Source organism: Microtus ochrogaster, unplaced genomic scaffold (genome assembly GCF_000317375.1).
Source record: "Microtus ochrogaster isolate Prairie Vole_2 unplaced genomic scaffold, MicOch1.0 UNK1, whole genome shotgun sequence".
NCBI lineage: Eukaryota > Metazoa > Chordata > Mammalia > Rodentia > Cricetidae > Microtus > Microtus ochrogaster.
The window spans coordinates 6896306-6915016 of NW_004949099.1; the positions used below are offsets into that span (position 1 = coordinate 6896306).

General features: G+C 43.9%; 1 protein-coding gene across 1 annotated transcript in view; it reads right to left on the reverse strand.

Annotated features, from left to right (window-relative positions):
• Adamts9 (ADAM metallopeptidase with thrombospondin type 1 motif 9) overlaps positions 1-18711 on the reverse strand; it is a 168257-nt gene that overhangs the window by 86255 nt on the left and 63291 nt on the right. Inside the window, exons 20-27 of the mRNA XM_005364905.3 lie at positions 16853-17063; positions 16226-16390; positions 13869-14033; positions 7200-7319; positions 5983-6087; positions 5648-5815; positions 3987-4253; positions 1543-1704 (exon numbers count right to left, since the gene is read on the reverse strand). Coding sequence (XP_005364962.1) covers positions 1543-1704; positions 3987-4253; positions 5648-5815; positions 5983-6087; positions 7200-7319; positions 13869-14033; positions 16226-16390; positions 16853-17063 — 1363 coding nt within the window. The remainder of the gene's footprint in view (positions 1-1542; positions 1705-3986; positions 4254-5647; positions 5816-5982; positions 6088-7199; positions 7320-13868; positions 14034-16225; positions 16391-16852; positions 17064-18711) is intronic.

Sequence of the window (18711 nt, forward strand, 5' to 3'; positions counted from 1 at the left end):
ACTCCTCTGTGAGGACTAGCTTTGTGGTACCAGAAGCTGCCATGCAAGATTTCAAATGAGGAAAGTAACCAACAGTCCTACCCAGCTACGATGCCTATGTAATAAAAATATCCAGCATGGTGCAGTATTGGCATGTATATCTCTGTGGTAACCAACAGCTCTCTAACTGGACTTAAGGTCTGTTCAGCGAGAGAGAAATCATGCAAGGTACTGTAAACATAGCCAGCTACCCGAGGCTAATAAATCTGTGGTCTTGGAGAAGAACCTACAGCCACCACTTTTCTAGATCAGCATAATTCTAACTTCATTCTAAGTATTTATTCTTATATCCACCATTGGAGAAATATCTCTTTGCAATCATTCCAGAAAACCTCAACCAATCAAAATACAGAGAATAAGTAGCCATGTGGTGCCCAGTCCTAACTGTTAGAGCTAACACAACCCAGGCAGCTAAGGCTCAGGGATCAGAGTGGAAGAGCTATGGAAAAATTGTAGCAGCTAGGAGAACAGGATATTCTCTGTGAGAGTTCATCTCTTAGAGATGTCAGAGAAGCTACACTTACCAAGTCTTATCAACAGGACTGCCTAAGCAAGCTCCAAACAAGGATGGCACCAATAGATTTGACAACATGGAAGGGACATCTCATAGGGCCCAAACCCTAGACAAAAAACTACAGGCAACTAATGAATACTGAGAGCAGGAGAAAGTCTTCCCCAGGGAAGAATACCCAAATTAGTTATCAATAGCAAGGGGTCATCCCTGAAATCATGTACATACAAGTAATAATGTAGGAAAAGAGCATATTGTATTTACATATTTAGGGATAGTATATGTATGTATAAAACATAGAAAAAAAGAGACGATGAATTTGAGAGAGAACAAGAGGTACATGGCAAGGCCTAGAGTACAGAGCAAAGGGAAGAGGGGAAGTGAGGTAATATGGTCTTAACACACACACACACACACACACACACACACACACACACACACACACAGAGCCAGGAAATGGACCTGTTTTATGCACTGTGTTTCCCTTTGTCAGGCAAAGTGGGCAATTCTATAAAGTCAACAGTGGAGGAAATCACTCTTGGATTAGGAGGATATACAGCTCATCCTTTAATGTCATCTGTGGTAAGAATAACACCCTTTCTGGTTTTGTGAGGAATTTGAAATCTTAGAAGGCACTCTGCCACGGTAATGAGTGCACCCAAAACTACAGCAGAAATGGCAAGACTCCCATAGGCTACTTCAACATGTGATTTCCATCCTAAAAAGCATCCATTTCTTAATCATCAGAGGTTAACTAATAAACGGACTTAGGCTAGATTTACTCATGCAATCTTCTGTCATTCTCCAGCCCCTGCCCATTCAAGCGTTCTCTTCTTAGTAATAAGTACATTTAAGAAGCAGGGGAGAGCTAACAGAGATCTCCTAGAGAACCCCAGATCTGGACGCTCCTCCTAAATCTAGTTCCTAAAAATAAAATATTAAACAATAGCAGCCAATCAACCAAGGAAAGATAGAAAATGGTTTGCTCTTACCTCTCCCCAGCTGCCGTAGGCCCATTGGGGACATGGGCCAGATTCACAGGCCCTTTGCTCATCAGGTTTGATTCTCTCTACACAGTCACTGGCAGGGTATCCGTTTTCATCCTGACACACCACCACTCGCCTCTGGGACCCTCCGGCACAGGTACTAGAACACTAAGCACACACAACAGCAGATTTAGCTTCACATCGCTTGCCTTCTGCATACACATAGACCAGCTGGCTGAAAGGCCAGTGACAAATGACAGAGACTGCCTTTAGGTCTTCATACACAGTGGAGGAAGGTAATTGGAAAACTGGGCACTTCCCCAAGGTGGGGCTGTTCACTTTGTCTACACAGGCAAATGGCTGGACGGTGGAGAGGAGCTTCTCCCCCTATTCTCCAGGCCATCGGTAGGTAGTCAGCCCTATGGAGTGATACTGTTTATGGAGTCCTCTGTGCATCCCCGTTCATTGCCCACTTTGTCCACACTTCTCAGAGGGACAGAAGTGTCAAGGGACACTGTTTGTGGGCATTTTTTTTTCAAAGTCTCAAGAGCTCCTTTAGAACCAATATTGGGGCCTCTTTGAATACAGAGGTTAACTCATACTTAATGAACTGCCAGTTGTGGAAAGCGAACTTCCACACAGACTCAGTGAGTCCATAAATGTACCACAGAATGTCATTTAGACATTACTTCCTAGTGGGGGATAATCCCTTCTCCCCCTCTTCACAAGAGCCTATATTTTAGTGGCTGATGGTAGTAAGACAAGTACTCTATTTGCTTTTCACTCCCTCAGTGAGCTCAATTGAATCCCATTGCCACCATCCTCTCCTTGGTTCCTTTCAGTGGAATGTTCTTGAATGGCTGTTGTTTGCATTTCAGCTGGTTCCCCCCCCCCCCACTTCTCATAGCTCTCCCATGAGTGTGCAGGTGGAGTGCTTCTCTTTCCAGAAAGTCTTTCCCTCTTTAACCTAGTGCATATCCTAGAACCCTCTATATGACCCTTGTTGTAAAATTGGCAAGCTTATACTCATTGAGTCTCCAAAGCAATGCAATTTTCTCCAACTAACCCTCCTTGATGGGGCGGGGAGGGGGGGCCACTCTACCTTAGAACAGAATCATTCAACCTGAAACAAATGTATGTTCCCTATAAATGGATTTAAATGAAAATAGCACTAAACCATGAAACAAACCCCCACACCAAACCAAATCACAACAAAAAGCTTTCATGGGATCGCCAAAATACACATATGTGACTTCCTAATTTTTTTTTTTCAAACAGGAAAGCCCGGGACACACTCTCCCCATCCTCCACCAGTTTTTAGAACTGAAAGCTTCCCCAAATGGGAAGACTCCCAGGATACAGGAGAGGAGGAGCTGAGAACGTGAATGGGCTGGCTAGCACAAAGCCAACAGTCACACTGAGGTGTCTAAGCACAGAATCCAATCAGCACTCAGGGGCCAGTATTTCTGCATTTACATTTACCTTAGGGAATGACAGACTTCTAATTCCTTTTAGCCCAGAAATAACATAGTTAGCAGGCCTAGACCCAGAAGGACATTAAAATTAAAAAGCTAACAAGTCCCCATAGTGGTCAGCCTGTCCCCTCTAATTATGTGGTTCCCAGAATCTGTTGTCACCCAGACTCTTCAGAATATGCCAGCCAGCGTTTCAGTATTCCACAATGTATTCTTGAAAAATTTTCCAGCAAAACAGTTTAAAACATCCACATGCAGTTTTTTTTTTTCCTTTTTATGTTCCGTTTCAAGGCCTTTTGTAGTCAGAAGGACAGCAGTAAGGACTGTGACAAAGATAACTGTCACAGTAGTTGCTGGCTCCATCCTGTAGCGAGCAAAGCAGAAAGCACTTCCCTCGAATCATCTCATTTAGCTACAGAAACTATCAAAAGCAAGACAATGTTGTCCTTCTTTTGCAGCCAAGGAAAACTGAGGCCTACAGAGGGAAGGGCACCAGACTCGGTTAAGAACTCCCTTCTAATTTAGGAGATAGCTCAACAGGTTTAATATGTTTGCTGCCCAGACTCATTGAGTTCAATCCTTGAGCCCACACAGTGGAAGAAGAGAACCAGCTTCTGCCAGCTAGCCTCTGATTTTCACAACCGTGTCATGATGCACACATTCATAAATAAATAAACATTAAAAAGGTAAAGAAAGAAAAAAGAATTCCTCTTCAGAAAAGTTCCTCTGGCCCCTCTCCTCCAGCATACTCTGCCTGGCCCTCCAGGTTCAACAGAAGTCTTGTCACCCAGAAGTGACACCTCCTCCTCCAACTACAAAGGAACTCTACTCTGGGACTGCAATGAAGCCATTGTATTCACCCAGCTTGACAGCAAATGTGTGTCAATAAACTTTCAAAGGAAACTTTCTTCAGAAGCAGCTCTAGCTGTTTTCCTCCAGGCACAAGTAGGGGAGACAGGCAAAGGGGATACTCACTGCTCCCCAGGGGCCAGTTCTCCACTGGTTTCCTCCAAGCACGTGGGTGCGGCTAGGGCTGTCACTCCTGGGACGGAAGTCCTCATTTTGATATGGGTAAACCAAGCCAGTGCCTGAGATCCGTTGAGGGCATGGTGACATGGAACAGTCCTGTTCAGTCTCGGGGATATAATCGGGGTCACACTCACTCCGATCAATCACGTGGTCGCTGTAGTTGACACACACCACTTGTCGGGTCGCCTTACCTTGCCCGCAAGTCACGGAACACTATGTTGAATATCCAGAAAGAAAAAGGGGCTATCATTTGGGAGTCCGACTTACATTATTGAAAATATGTTTCTTTGGGTGGCTGAACATTTTCCCAGGTACCCAGTTTAAAGTCTCAGAATCATCTTGACTACTTTCTTTTGTTCCCATCCAATATCTCTTTCGCCAAGAAATGCTGACAACACAGCATTCAAAACACATCCAGATCCAGCCGCTCCGTTTCTACCCTCACTTCTCTTGTCTATGAAAGGCATAACCTTCCCTTGCCAGGATTAATGTAATCATTACCAGCTGGACTTCCAGACTGACATGCCCCACATATGCGCTGTTTGCCAGTGACAAAATGCCACCCACTGCCGCTTAACTCATGCATCCTTCTGGTGACTTCCCAGTTCACTTAAAATAACACCCAAACGCCTTGTTGATTTGCTAGGCCCTTGATTATGGAGCCTCTGGCTATTTCCTTGGCTGTTCTCACATTCTCCATATACTGCATCTAAAGCTTCTCGAACAAACCCAAAACTCCATCTCAGGGGCATCCTGTCTTCTGCAGTATCTGTGGCACCATACAGATAGTGTTGTGCTTTTCTACCCTACTCCATGCATAGGAGTGAGATTATTCATCTTTTGTTGACTACTCACTTTCTGCTAAGTGAGTATATATTTAACATATATAATCTCAATCATAACAATGTCAAAAAATAGGTATTCATCCTGTTTGTTTCTAAAATTTAATTTTATTCACCTATTCAATTTTATTTCTGTGTGTATGTGCATTTGTATAGTGTGTGTGTGTGTGTGTGTGTGTGTGTGCGCGCGCGCGCGCGCGCGCGCGCGCGCTTGTAAACACCAGAGGAGAATGACCGGTGTTGTTCATCTAGAGCTCCTTGTCCTAAACCCTGGTGACAGTGTCTCTCACAAAGCAGAAGCTCTCAATTTTCAGCTAGGCTGGCTAGCCAGCAAACTCTAGGAAGCCACTGGGATCTGTTTATCTCTGTTCCCCAGTACTGAGTTTAGCAGCGTACCTGCCATGCCCAGCTTTTACATAGGTGCTGGAAATTTAAACTCAGACCCTCAGGCTGGCACAGAGTACTCCTCCCCACTCACCAACATCCTCAGCCCGTTCTTTTAAGAGCAGAGGAAAAATGAGGTCCAAACACTTTAATTTGCTCAAAATCGGGCAACCAATAGATGACTAGGTTTTTAAATGTGCGTTCCTTGCACGATTGACTAAGGTTTCTTCTATACTTAGTTAGATACACTTATATGGAACAGGACAATTTAAATCTCAAGTCCAACTCTAAAATAGATAACCCGTTCCTAATGTGGACCCTTCAACTCCTTATCCTCCCCCATCTTCCAATCCTACCCAACCCCCCAAAATCCACGCTTACAGAACTCCAGTCTAGCGCCTTCCACTGTCCACAGGGTGTCACAGAACACTCTTCCTTGGCTACTGGCTTAGGCAAGGCAGCACAGGCACTCTCGTCAGCCACAGAACCATCCTCGTCCCGACAACTGACGTATCTCATCCGGGTACCTTTTCCACAAGTGGCTGAGCACTGGGTGTTGGAGTGAAAGGACACAGACATGTCATTTGAAATGGCTGCTTAGCGTTTTTCACTTAGCCCACTTTCTTATCAGTTCTTAGCTCTCTTTCTAGAGTCATGCCAGAGAACAGTTGTCTCCTCTGAACACCTCCCCACTTTTCTCCCCGTCTGTTTCTTACTGGAGTCCAAGACCCAAATCGCCACTGGGTTCTGGGCACACTGTGTGTGTTTCTCCTTGGTTCCGGGCCCAGCAGGAGAGGCTGACAAGATGATAATTCACAGTCCTAGATGTGAAAGGAGAGAACATTTACCTTCAAGGAAACAGGCGTTTATAGATGTACAGTCATGGTCAGAAAGCGTATTGTACCAAGAAATCTCAGAACTCCTATTTCTGCCTGTTTCTACAAGTCTCCTGACCCCTCTTAGCCCCAGTCTCTTCAATGGCAAAGAGGGATACAATCTGAATCATTTTCTGGATGCCTTAACACAAGGCAGGGTCTACTTAGTCGTTAAAGCCGTGTTTATTCACCTGCCCCTAGGAAAAGAGAGGGAACATTGTGAAGCACTGCGCATGTTTGGAAAGAGCAGGATAGCGTCTAAAAATTATTAACTGTTAATGTTTAAAAATTCTCAAGGCTAAATTGTGTTCTCACATTTCAGGTAGTTTCCTAATCAAAACCTGCTAATCATGAACTTGTTTTCCCAGGGCACCTAAAGATAACACCCAGGGTCCTGAAGGTCAGCCTCTGATATAAAAGGTATTTTCTGCAGGCCAATGGCTGGAATTCACATAATGCCCCTCAGTCACTCCGAGAGACTTGTAGTGAACTCAGTGGTCTGTAGATGGATACTAGGCTCTTATTTACAGAGTGGAGAACCAAAGAGCACACCTGTTTATAATCACTCCCAGCCGCCTCCATTTGAGACATAGTTATCAAAGGCCCAAGAGCCTGCTGACCTGGAGCAAAAGCATTGTGGTCTGGGACTGAAGGTCACTGATGTTTCCTTGCCTTAAACCTTTACATATGGCAGAGAAATTCTGCTACTGGCTCCACGCCTGGCCTTTCCCTTTGCCAGTGCTCCAAAGAGAGTCCAGGGGACTTTTGCAAAAAGCAAATAACTTATCCATAGGCTTCAGCTGTGGGAGCCTACGGACAAAGGAACACTCTAGAATGAGAGTGAGAAATCCTGGTTTGAATCTTTTAAGGAAATTGCTAAGTTGGCACTTGATGTAAGGACTGACATTTTCTTGGGACTAAGGACCGTGTGATGTGTATGTACGTGTGAGCATGTGGAGGCCAGAGGGTGTTTATTGGCTGTTTTCCTTAATCACTCCATACCTTGATTTTAGAGACAGGATCTCTTATACAATGCGCAGCTCACTGGCTAGACTCACCTGGGTATCGGTCGGCCTAGTTGCGGCATTGCAGTCACTGTCATCCACCACTGACATGTAAGGCCCAATGACGCACTTCACTGTCCTCAGTTGGTAGCCCTGTCCACAAGTGACACTGCACTGGGGGAAGGAAACGAGACAAAAATGTAAAACCTTTTCTTGCATGTCCTTGCCCCATGATATTCTGTAAGAGAAAAGTCCTTCTACCAGAGTGAACCGAGGGCCGACACCCAGAGATTAGGTAAAACTATGCGATCCCCGTTTCCTAGAGTTTACACTGGTCCATCATTGTAATGATATTTACAAGGATCTCTGTCTGCTGATGGAATTACACTGGTAAAAGGCACAACTCCTTGACCGTGAGCGCCAGGAGGGAGAGGAGAATATCCATAATTGTCATAGTCTTCACTCTACCCACTGGAGCGTTCTGGCTAACACAAAGGTCTGTGACCTTTGATTTCTGGAAAAGAATTCTCGGGCAATAACTGAAAGCTGAATCAATGTTTCTGCATAGGACACGCTTGGCAGTCGCATTTATGAGAAAGAGATAAGATATTGGAAAGGACCTACATGTGCAACAGCCAAGAGTTAGTTAAATATATCCCAGCACATGAGTAATACAGAGATCAATAAGACGGCTGCAAGGCACACCGCCAGAGTTCCAGGCCAAAGAAGGGCATGGGGGTTGGGGCGCTATGGGGAAGATAGGCAAAGATGTAGAATCAGTTCCTAGACGGGAGAGCTCACTAAGCCAGCAACAAGTGCTAAAGGTGCACCGTTGATGGAGCTGGAGTGATAGTAACTTTTAAGCCATGCAGTAAGTAGAGGAGTATCTAAAGAAGAAGCTGCCAGATCGGGTAACAAAGTAGCTCAACACTTTTGTTCTTTCAACCACCTGGTGCATTCAGCTCAATGCTCATGAGGAATTGTTTCAAGATAGGCTCCCAGGGAGGCCACCCAACAAGTATTAGCACATTTAAAAGATAGCATTGTAACATGCTTATCTTCTCTGACAACAACGAAATGGGGGCAATAACAGAAAGCAAACCTGGAAAGTTCTGTGTGTGGAACTGATGTGTGTTTTGTATGTGGAACCAATGTGTGGGAGCTGATAGATTCTTAAGCAATATGTCAGAGAAGAAATCACAGAGATATTAGAAAACACTGGAGAGAAAGATGAAAGAAATGGTAGAGAACCAGAAGACATGGAGAAAGCAGCGCTCATCAGGAAACTTATCACTGCAAACGTCTATACACATTAAGAAGAAAGACTTTAAAACAGCAGCCGAGCCTTAGCAATAGGAGCTTATCATCAAGTTGTGGAGGGTAACCGATAGCACTGGCAATAGCCTATAGTATTTGGGGTGGGAGTCTATGGGACTCTTTTGGTCACCGACTCAAAAAGATGTAATCCAGTACTGGTACTGGGGATTTCATTTGGTAGCATTTGATGTCTAGTTGGGGTATTGTCCCCTACATGTGGTGACTTTGTTTAAGCTCAACATTCCAAGGCAGATCCAATCTCAGGAGTAGATGACCAACAAGAATCAGACTCCATGGTTTTTAGTGGCCCTTTCCTTTTCTTTCCTTTCCTTTCCTATTTCTTTCTTCTTTTTTTTTCTTTTTCTTTTTTAAGAGAGAGAAAGAACATGATGTTGGGTAGGTAGGAGTCGGGAGGATTTATGAGGAGTTAAGGGATAGGAAAGAACACGAGGAAAAATACACTGCATAAAATTCTCAAAGAATAAATTAAAAGAAATAAAAAATAAGCTAACTTTGCTTTGTATCTCAAGGAACAAATTGCAGAGCAAACTAAATCCCAAAGACAAAGAAAGTAATAAGTCCAGAATAGATCTGAACAGGTTACAGAACAAAATAAAACAACAGAGGACAGGCAATGTGCTTCAGTGGGAAAGCTCATGACTGGTGTGCATGAGGTCCTAGGTTCAATCCCTGTTACAGTGTGTGTGTGTGTGTGTGTGTGTGTGTGAGAGAGAGAGAGAGAGAGAGAGAGAGAGAGAGAGAGAGAGAGAGAGAGAGAGCCAGGTATGAATATATCCACAAAAGATGCTGACTTAATAATAAAAATTTTAAAAATAAAAATAAAAATTCAATAAAAAAAGTACAAGCAAATGCTACTAAATCTTTGTTTTTGTTTTTGTTTTTTTTTAAAAAAAGGTTAACATCAGCCCTTTTCAGGCACTTCCAAAATATGGAAGAAGAGTAATCATTTCCCACAAGGTCAGCACCTAAATATGCATGAACAAAATATCTTGTCTCTTATTTTAAAAAAACACTGCAATGAGCATTCTAGGCCAGAATACTGATGCAACTTTCAATTATTTCTTAAGAATTTATCCCAGAGGGCCAGCATTATCCTAATATCAAAAGCGAAGGGGGAAGAATAAGGACAGATATCTCATGTAAATAAAGATGCGAAACCTTTCAGGAAGACACTAGCAATCAAATCCTGTGTGGGTCATAGTCACATGGGATTTAGCACAGGAATGCAATTTTAAAAGTTCATGTAAGTAGATAAAACAGGAAAAAATACCTAAAAAGACCTATGAACATATCAACCTATAAAAAGAAGTTGGCAAAATTAAACTTGTCAGGCAAACTTACACCCACCACCAAAAGAACTTCCCCCCCAAAAAACAAACGAGAGGACCCTTCCTCAACGTGGTGAAGAGTACCCATAAGCCCCTACAAGTATTATTGGTATTCAGTGGTGTCTTCTATCTTCTCTGCTGTTCTGCACACACTGGAGGTCTAGCTAGAGGCAAAAGCTGGGAGAAGTAAAAGGCAGACTGGAGAGAGAGAAACCAAGCCTGGACTACCTGCAGAGGTTACCACAACAGGCACAAACATCCCAAAGAATCTGCAGGGAAATCACTATAGCTACCGCGCAAAGCCAGCAGGTTCAGGACACTGACTGAGGAAAAATAACAATAAAAAAAAAATCAGAAGTGTTTCTATACACCATCAGAAATAACAAAAAGGGAAATTAAGAAAGTAAGCGCATTTAGAGTAACATCCCAACGAATAGAAAATAAAGGAAGAAATGTGATCATAAATGTGAGATCTCTACAGTAAAAATCTCTGAAGGACTGCAGAAGAAATGAGGAGGCCTAAATAAATGGAAAATTACTTCATCACTGTAAACTACGGCTAAAGATGCCAATATTCCTCAAACTGATCCAGAATCCATTCAAACCCAATGGCAAATCACGTGACCTGTGTGAAGAATGAAAAAGCTTATCTTTAAGTTCATACAAAATGGTAAGTTAAGAGATTCCAAGTACCAACACATATAAAAAAAAGAAGAAGAAATTAGGAGGACTTGTATTTTCCAATCTCAAAAACTTTGAAAGGAATTGGAATGGTCTTATGCTGGCATAAAGACAGGCATCAGACTAGTTCCGAGTCCAGGAAAAAAACTACATTTTTGCTCAAGTGATTTTTGACAGGTGTGCCAATACTCTTAATGGAGAAAGTATGTCTCTTCAACAAACAGAGCAGGAACAGCTGCTTACCCACATGTGAGAAGCCAGACTCCCACATCATATGTACAAAACCTTAACAATGGATCAATAGCCTAAAGCCAAGAGCTCCAACTATTCAACTCTAAAAATAAAAGGGCATGTGTGATATGGTGTTTGTTTGCCCACTGTGATACTACAAGCAAAGACAACAAAAGAATAAGGGAATCGCAACTCCATCAGAATGGAAAAACATCTGCCCATCAGAAGACATGATCAGCAGAATAAAAAGGCAACCAGGGGAATTAAAAATTAGTACCAGGGACATATGCACAATTCACATAGCATCATCCACAACCTCACGCCCTTTAAAGAATTGGATGAGACTAGGAAAAGGAACGGTGGAGTGCATGAAAAATGGGAGAAGGTCCATTTTAAAGTGGTTTAGAGGTTTGTTTGTTTGTTTGATTGATTGATTCCCCCCCCTCTTTTTTGGACAGAGTTTCCTGTAACTCAGGTTGACCTTAGACTATGATCCTGAAGGTTGACCCTGAACTTCAGATCCCCCCCCTACCTCCACCCCTTGATTACTGAAATGATAGGAATGCAGCACTGTTTACAGTGTCTGCGTCTGCAGTGTTAGGGATGGACTCCAGGACTTTGTTTGTGCAAGGCAAGCACTCTACCTGTGCAGCTACAGCCCCAGCTCCAATGGGGTGAATTATAACCTTTTTAAATGGACAGGCAGTTTGGCTAGACATTCCTCTAAAGAAGACCTTCAAATGGTGACAAACACATGACAAACTGCTCAACATCTTTTTCTATTAGAGGGATATAACTAGAAGCCATAGTGAGACAGACAGCACTTTACACTCAGTAGGTGGGCTACAGTTTCAAAAGTGGAAAATAGTAACTGTTGACAACGACATGGAGAAATTGTATATTGGTTATATATTGCTGGGAGGGATGGAAGATGGTATAGCCTCCATAGAAAGCCACTTGGAAGTTGAAAACCTCTACACAGAATTACTATAGGAACCAATAATTACCTCTCTGGGTAATAGCTTCCAAATAAGTGGCATTAGCTATGAAAATAAATACTTGTTCATTTATGCCAGAAAAATTCATAGTAGCCCAGATGTGAAAAGAACCCAAATGTCTATCTTGGATGCTCATTCACACAGTGGAATACGGTTCAGAAATTAAGAGAAAGGAGTGCTGGCCCACGCTACTGTGCGGATGGGTGCCAAAAGATTGATGTAGTGTGACTGACGCAGGCCCCATCAGCCATGTGTTAGCACCGCCGCCCACTTTTATGAACAGTCCAGCATATGCAAATCCACAGACCCAGAATGCAAATGGATGGTTGCCAGAGGTTAGGGAAGCAGGCGATGGGAAATAGCTGTTGAATGTATATGGGGTTTCTTTTGGAGTGCTGGAAACAGTTTGACAGTACACTGAGATCATAAAACATGGATATACTGAATACCATTGAACTGTTCCCTTTAAGACAGTTAATTGTATGCCCTGCATGTTTCTTTTCAATCAAAAAATACAGACAGAATACAATTCCAAGTTTCCAAATATAAAAATCCTGAATAAACGGCAACAGCAACAAAAGCCAAACAACAACAAAGAATGTTCTGCATTTTTTCTCTTCAGCAGTGTGTTGGATTTTTTCTCTTTGCTATCACATATTTTGGAAATTTTTTCATGCGAATATTTATGACTCTTTTAATAACATCTTAAAAACTGTTTGCCTAACTTGCATGCCTGGTTAAAGAAAGACCAAGTCTCTTATAAGAGATGGGAGAAGGATGGACTGGTCTGTCAGTTGTAGGAGATGTGACAGTCCTATCTTGACATTGATCTCAACGTGTGCTAACACCTTGTCCTTAATCGAGAAACTCTATAGATTTGGACAAACAGGAAGCACTATTAGAAAGGATAAAGGGGCTCTTCTTGTTTGTTCAGATATTCTAGCAGAAAAGTGTCAGTATGGGGGCCAGAAAATGGCTCAGAGGGTAGATGCTTGCCTTTAAGAGTAAGACTTGAAGCCGGGCGGTGGTGGCGCACGCCTTTAATCCCAGCACTCGGGAGGCAGAGGCAGGTGGATCTCTGTGAGTTCGAGACCAGCCTGGTCTACAGAGCTAGTTCCAGGATAGGCTCCAAAGCCACAGAGAAACCCTGTCTCGAAAAACCAAAAAAAAAAAAAAAAAAAAAGAGTAAGACTTGAGTCGGCTTCTTGGTGTGGAACCATCTGTGTAAGTTGTACCTTAACTTCCACAAATACACCATGGCACACACACTTGCACACATCCTCTTTAATACCCGCCCCCCCCCACACTACATGTTAATCAATAAGAATGAGGAAGCCCAGAGGTGGTTGTAAAGCTGCCTGCACATTGCACGCAAGTTTGGAAATGGAGACAGAGGCAGAAGAACAGGAGTGCCGGTGGCTGGTCAGGGTGGAGGAGCCATTCTTCAACAGATTGCATAAGTGACAGCAGACAGCTGTTCACTTCTTCGGGGAACTTGGAGTGCTGCTTAAATCGTACACAGCACTCTCTTGCTTCTATATTAGGAAAGACTGGATTCCAAGAGCAAACTGGGCCCGAGGGACATGCCCTCTCTCCTTTTGAAATGGTAGAAGGCTAAGGCAGTGGAACCTATTACACTCGAGACAACTGGGAAAAGATTCCCGACCTGATGATTATGATTCTGGACCCCTTTGATCTAACCAACTACGTCTGAAGAATCTCACTTATTTATGAGACTGGAGTTTTGGATCCCTTATGCTGGCAGCCGAAATATCCCTTCCAAAGCCCAGCCCAGCCCCTCTGCTCCAAATCAGCTGGCAGACAGGATCACATCCCCACAGAGGATTGCTTCTGCCAGATGCCACGTCTGTTGTGAATTTGTTTAAATGCTTGCGTGCTGCAGTTTAGGAAGGGGTGAAAACCTGCACGTGGGGTTGTAACCGGAGTAATCTGCTCCAGCAGGGCAAGGTAACCCTGACTCCCCTGCAGGGCTGCAGGCCACTGAGTCCCCTGCACTAAACCCAGAGCTACAGAGGTACAGGACAAGCCAAGCTACACAGAGCTTGGTGGTGAAACCCCACCCCTGGAATGCCCCTCTTCAGATAAGCAGGAAAGAATGCAGTTAAGAATCTTATCATTCAAAATACCTGTCCCCAGGGACCTGCCTGCCAGGCTGCACACTCTGGCTGCTGACAGGTCTGCCTGGACTCTGGCTTGACCTCAGGGTCACACATTCTATCACTTAATCGATCTTCGCCGAACTGACACCAGACCTGGCGGTGCTTCTGTCCTTTTCCACAGGTGACCAAGCACTGGAATGAAAAGCAGAGGCTGTCAGGGTTGTTTCTGATCAACGCGCTGGGGCCCTTGGGGGCTGGTGGCTAATGAGAACAGGTGGCCCTTTCTCATACACAGCCCCTCTCTGCTGCTGGGCAGCAATGAGCAAATAGCGCCTTCATCACTTTCTCTTTCTTCTCCCCGCTTTCCTTCTTTTTATCCTGGCAGTGCCTCCCAGAGCCCAGGCTGGCCTCCACCTCACTCTGTGACTGAGGGAGCCTGAACATTCTGATCCGCTCGCCTCTCCTGCCCACCCCTGCCATTGTAGGTGTGCCCACTAAGGCTGGTTTATGTGCTGCAGGGATCCAACCCAGGGCTTTTTGCGGATGAGGCGAGTGCTCTGCTAAGGGAGCTGCATTGTCAGCCCCTTTCTTTCTGGATTCTTTCTCGACGACTTCATTCTGACTTTTTCACACACACACACACACACACACACACACACACACACACACACACCATGACGCTTCACCTGTGTTTGCTCCCGCTAGCTGCTCCCATTCCTCCAAACTTTTTCTGATCTCCTTTTCCTCTTTCCCTCCTGCATGATTCCCTCATGTTTCTTTATATTTAACGTCTTATGGCCAGATTCAAACACAGAACCTTAACAGCGTACCATGCTCTGAGAAGCAATAGTCAGGATTTCCCAGCCCAGAGGTTCAGTGTGAACAATTAAAAGCTCAATCAACTCATACACCTCTCTAACCCAGTCACGATGTCTCTGTGACTCAATATTTACATCTGTAAAATGGGGATAACAATAATTCTGACTCAGAGAAACTAAAACATCTAGCATATACAGTATACGTGTATGACATTCTCAAGAAAGAAAAATTGTTAACTATAATCATCATTATCATTTGTGCTCATTTTGGAAAAAAAATAAAAACCGTGGAAGGAGCATACAAGACAAAGCTAAAATAATTGAAAGTATGTTAAACTCTTTACTCTTTCCTTTCCAGTCTTTTTATCCAAGGGTGTTGCGTGGGAACTGGGTGCTGGAACAATCACGCTGTATATTCAGCGTGATTCAAACTCCCATGCAGCTAAGACTAGTTACAAAAGTTTCCTTTCCTTTCCTTTTTATTTTGTTTTAGAAAATGGTCTCATGTAGCTCACACTAATGAAGCCTTAATTTCACTATATTATACACAGCCAAGGGTGGTATTGAACTCCTGATCTCCCACGGGTGGGATTACAGGCATGTCCACCATGCCTGACTATTACTTCATCTATAATTCCACTTGAACTAATATTAGCTATCTAAGTAAAATGTGACACCACCATCTTCTGTTATGTTTTAAAAGTCAAGGATTTAGCCCATTGCCTCCTGGGAAAGCACTAGATCATGTGCCCACAAAGCAGACACCGGTGGAGACACACAGTCCTGCTTCACCATTCCAGGAGTGTGAAGGGTTTTCTTTGCAGGCTTGACATCCGAAGTAAACTCACATGGGGAAGGGAAGGGCTTGCAGACAGGAGCTGTGGTTGTGGCTACTTTGCTCCACCGCATTCCTGACTTGGCCAGTTAATAAGGGGCACCACCTACTCCTCAACTCCTTGCATCCCCTGATGGATGGAGGTGGAGCTAGGCTCCGTCTTGCTGAGAACCTCACTGGGCTGTGACAGTGCTGGGCTACAGTAATAGTGAGGATGGATTCTGCATCCAAAGATAGGGAGACAGACATAAATGGGATTGATTGCCTTGGGTTTCATCGTGCAAGGAATGAGAAGCATCATTCTGGACACTCAGCCTGGCCTTCTCTTTCTGGCAAGTGCTCCTTCGTGCCTGGATGTGTAAGTCAGGTGAGCTGTTCACTGCTCTCTAACTCTCATATTTCAAAGACAAGGAAGATGGAAACCCTCCTTCTTGGACTCGTGTCTAAACTATTTTAACATCACACTTAATTAATTTTCAACTGACACAAAAACGGAGAGGGGAAAAGTCATTACTTCAAACTCAGCAGCAGCAGCAGCTACTGGCTGCAAGAGTCAGGCATAGCACAAGTGACTCTGAAGTCCCTGGTGGACCGAAGGATTTCAATCATGATGGAAATGAAGAATCATTGCTTCCCCAGGGGAGAAGGAAGACAGATTCAGAAGTCTACACCCCCACCAGACCCTGGGTGATCATTTGAGTTGACCTAGGGACCAGCATTGCCCTCCTCACCTCTGACCAGTCCCCTGATTTCCAATGGGGACAAGAGAACTCATTGCATCTCTGTACGACAACTTTCTCCTGATGTGTGCATTTGCTATCATCCAGGACATCATTTTGGGTGTTGACACAAATAGCTCTTCTTCTCTGGGTACCACCATCACAGCTTTTAGAACACTAGGAGCATAAACAATAAAGAAACTGGGCATTCCTGAGTGACTTATAAAATACGCTTAAAATCATGGCTACACTGTTTTTTTCAACCCTTAAGAAATGAGTGCCCTACCATAGCCGATTCTAGTTCTTATGTGGGAGATTCTTTTTCAATGTTCATTATGAGGTTTATCCTGAAGTCAATATTATCTCACTGGCAAATTGAAACTAAAAATAGGCTATAAAAATGGTTGGCTGATTAGCTTCACCATGAACAATTTTCTGGATGTTATGCCTGAATCAGACATTGCAATTTAACCTTGGGATTCTTTCTTGCAAAGCTTGACTTGGCCAGGCATTATAAATCAATCGCAGCTCTCTTTTCCACCAAGTTTAAATGGGTTTCGTAACACAGTCCAAGAAGGAACCACCATCAACTCATTGACTTTAGTATCCAAGACTCTCTCAGAGCGAGAACCGACTTACTTCTGTCCAGGCCGAATAGCGCCAGCCACCTGTGTTACATTCTCCTGAGCATTTTTCCTGGTTGCTCGGTTTGGGTTGACTGCTGCAAAAACTGTCATCGACCTTCTCCGACCTCCCATCCACCCTGCTGTACTTGGCACAGTAGATGTCCAAAGTGCGGTAACCCAAACCACACTGGGCACTGCATTCGCTCCTGCTGGCCACGTGCCACCTAAGCAGAAATAGCGGTGGAAAACCAACAACGCGTTACATTTATGTGTCACATCCAGCTAGCGGGAAAGGTGATTTCTTTCTTTCTTAATTCAGATATGATGAAAGCTCAAAGCCACAGCCAGTTAAAAATCCAATTTCAAGCCAACGTATCCATGTATTTTTCACAGCTGCCAATGTACACGGAAGTCACAGAACCATAGCCAGAAATGCTATCTCTGTGAAGAATCTGCCTGGTACAGTCCGTCTGAAATTCAAGCCGCAGAAAGAAAAAAAATGGGGGGAGGGTACTCAGAATAGCAAAAAAAAAAAAGGGGGGGGGGCAATTTTTATATTTAAGAAGTCCAGGCAAGCATCTCATTTGGCTCCTTAGGCCTGCTCTTGGAAAACTCACCTGCAGGGTTCCCCTGTGAATGTGGCTGTGCTTGTAAGTGCTCAGTGACTATTCTGATAACAATGCAGGAATGAATAATATGTAGTGTAATTGAAAAATTTCAAGTGCACTATACATGCTGTACATTATTATTATGCTGTGAAGTAAAGACATAAGCTTCTTGGGTCTGACCACTGGCCCAGCTTCGGGATCAAGAAGAGACCCTGTCTCAACAGAATGAAACAGAGAGTAATGAAGCCGGACTCACGGCCTCCTCCTCTGGCTTGTGAAGCAGGCACACACCCTTTCACATGAGCGCCTATACTATACACATACACACACATGACAGTAAATTTCTTGAGGACAGCAGGCATTGTGTGTGTGTGTGTGTGTGTGTGTGTGTGTTATGAACATGTGTGCCAGTGTTAACTGTAAGTGTGTGTCCGTGTAGATGTAATTATGTGTGGGTCCATGTGGAGGCCACGTCAGGTGTTGCTTCTCAGGTGCCCCTCTACCTTGCTGTTTTAATCACATTTATTGTGTGTGTGTGTACCAGGTCTGGCGGTCAGAGTACAAGTTGTAAGAGTCAGTTCTCACCTATCATATGGGTCCCAGGGCTCAAACATGGGGCATGTGCCTTTCCCCCTAAACTGTCTTACCACCTTACATTATTTTCTGAGGGAGGCTCACTGAGACCCGGGACTTTCCGATTTTGTAGGCTGGTCAACCAAGAAACCCAGGGCTCCTCTATCTCCCCAGCTTTGAGGTTACAAGGCCACACCATTATACTCAACATTTTAAGTGTGGGTTCTGGAGACTGAACTTAGTTTCCTGGGTTTGCAGAGGTACCTTACGATCGGGCTGTCTCCCTAACCCTACTTCTCCACTCTGAAGTCCATCAGAATTGGCCACCTTTTAATCCCTGATATCCATAATGAAGCCTTCAGACTCACTCAGGGGCACAGCGTAGACTAAAGCCTACTCTTATTTTTTACAATGCAATAGGAACAGAGTCCACAGTGCTTGAATTTAAAACATAAATTAAAAAAAAAAGTTAGAGTTTTCTGAGTCAGCGATCTTGAAATGTATTTGGAAATCTAGAAAAAGATCATTTCCTTCTACTCTCCAGGCGATTTTATTCTCCACTGTCAGTTCTTGACATCTGAGCGCTTGGGTGGCGTGCCACTTCTCAACGTTCTGACAGTTCACACGTGCACACCTGTCTGGGGGAGGAGTCGCGAAAGAAAGAGGAATAGAAGCCAACAGGCTTATCAAG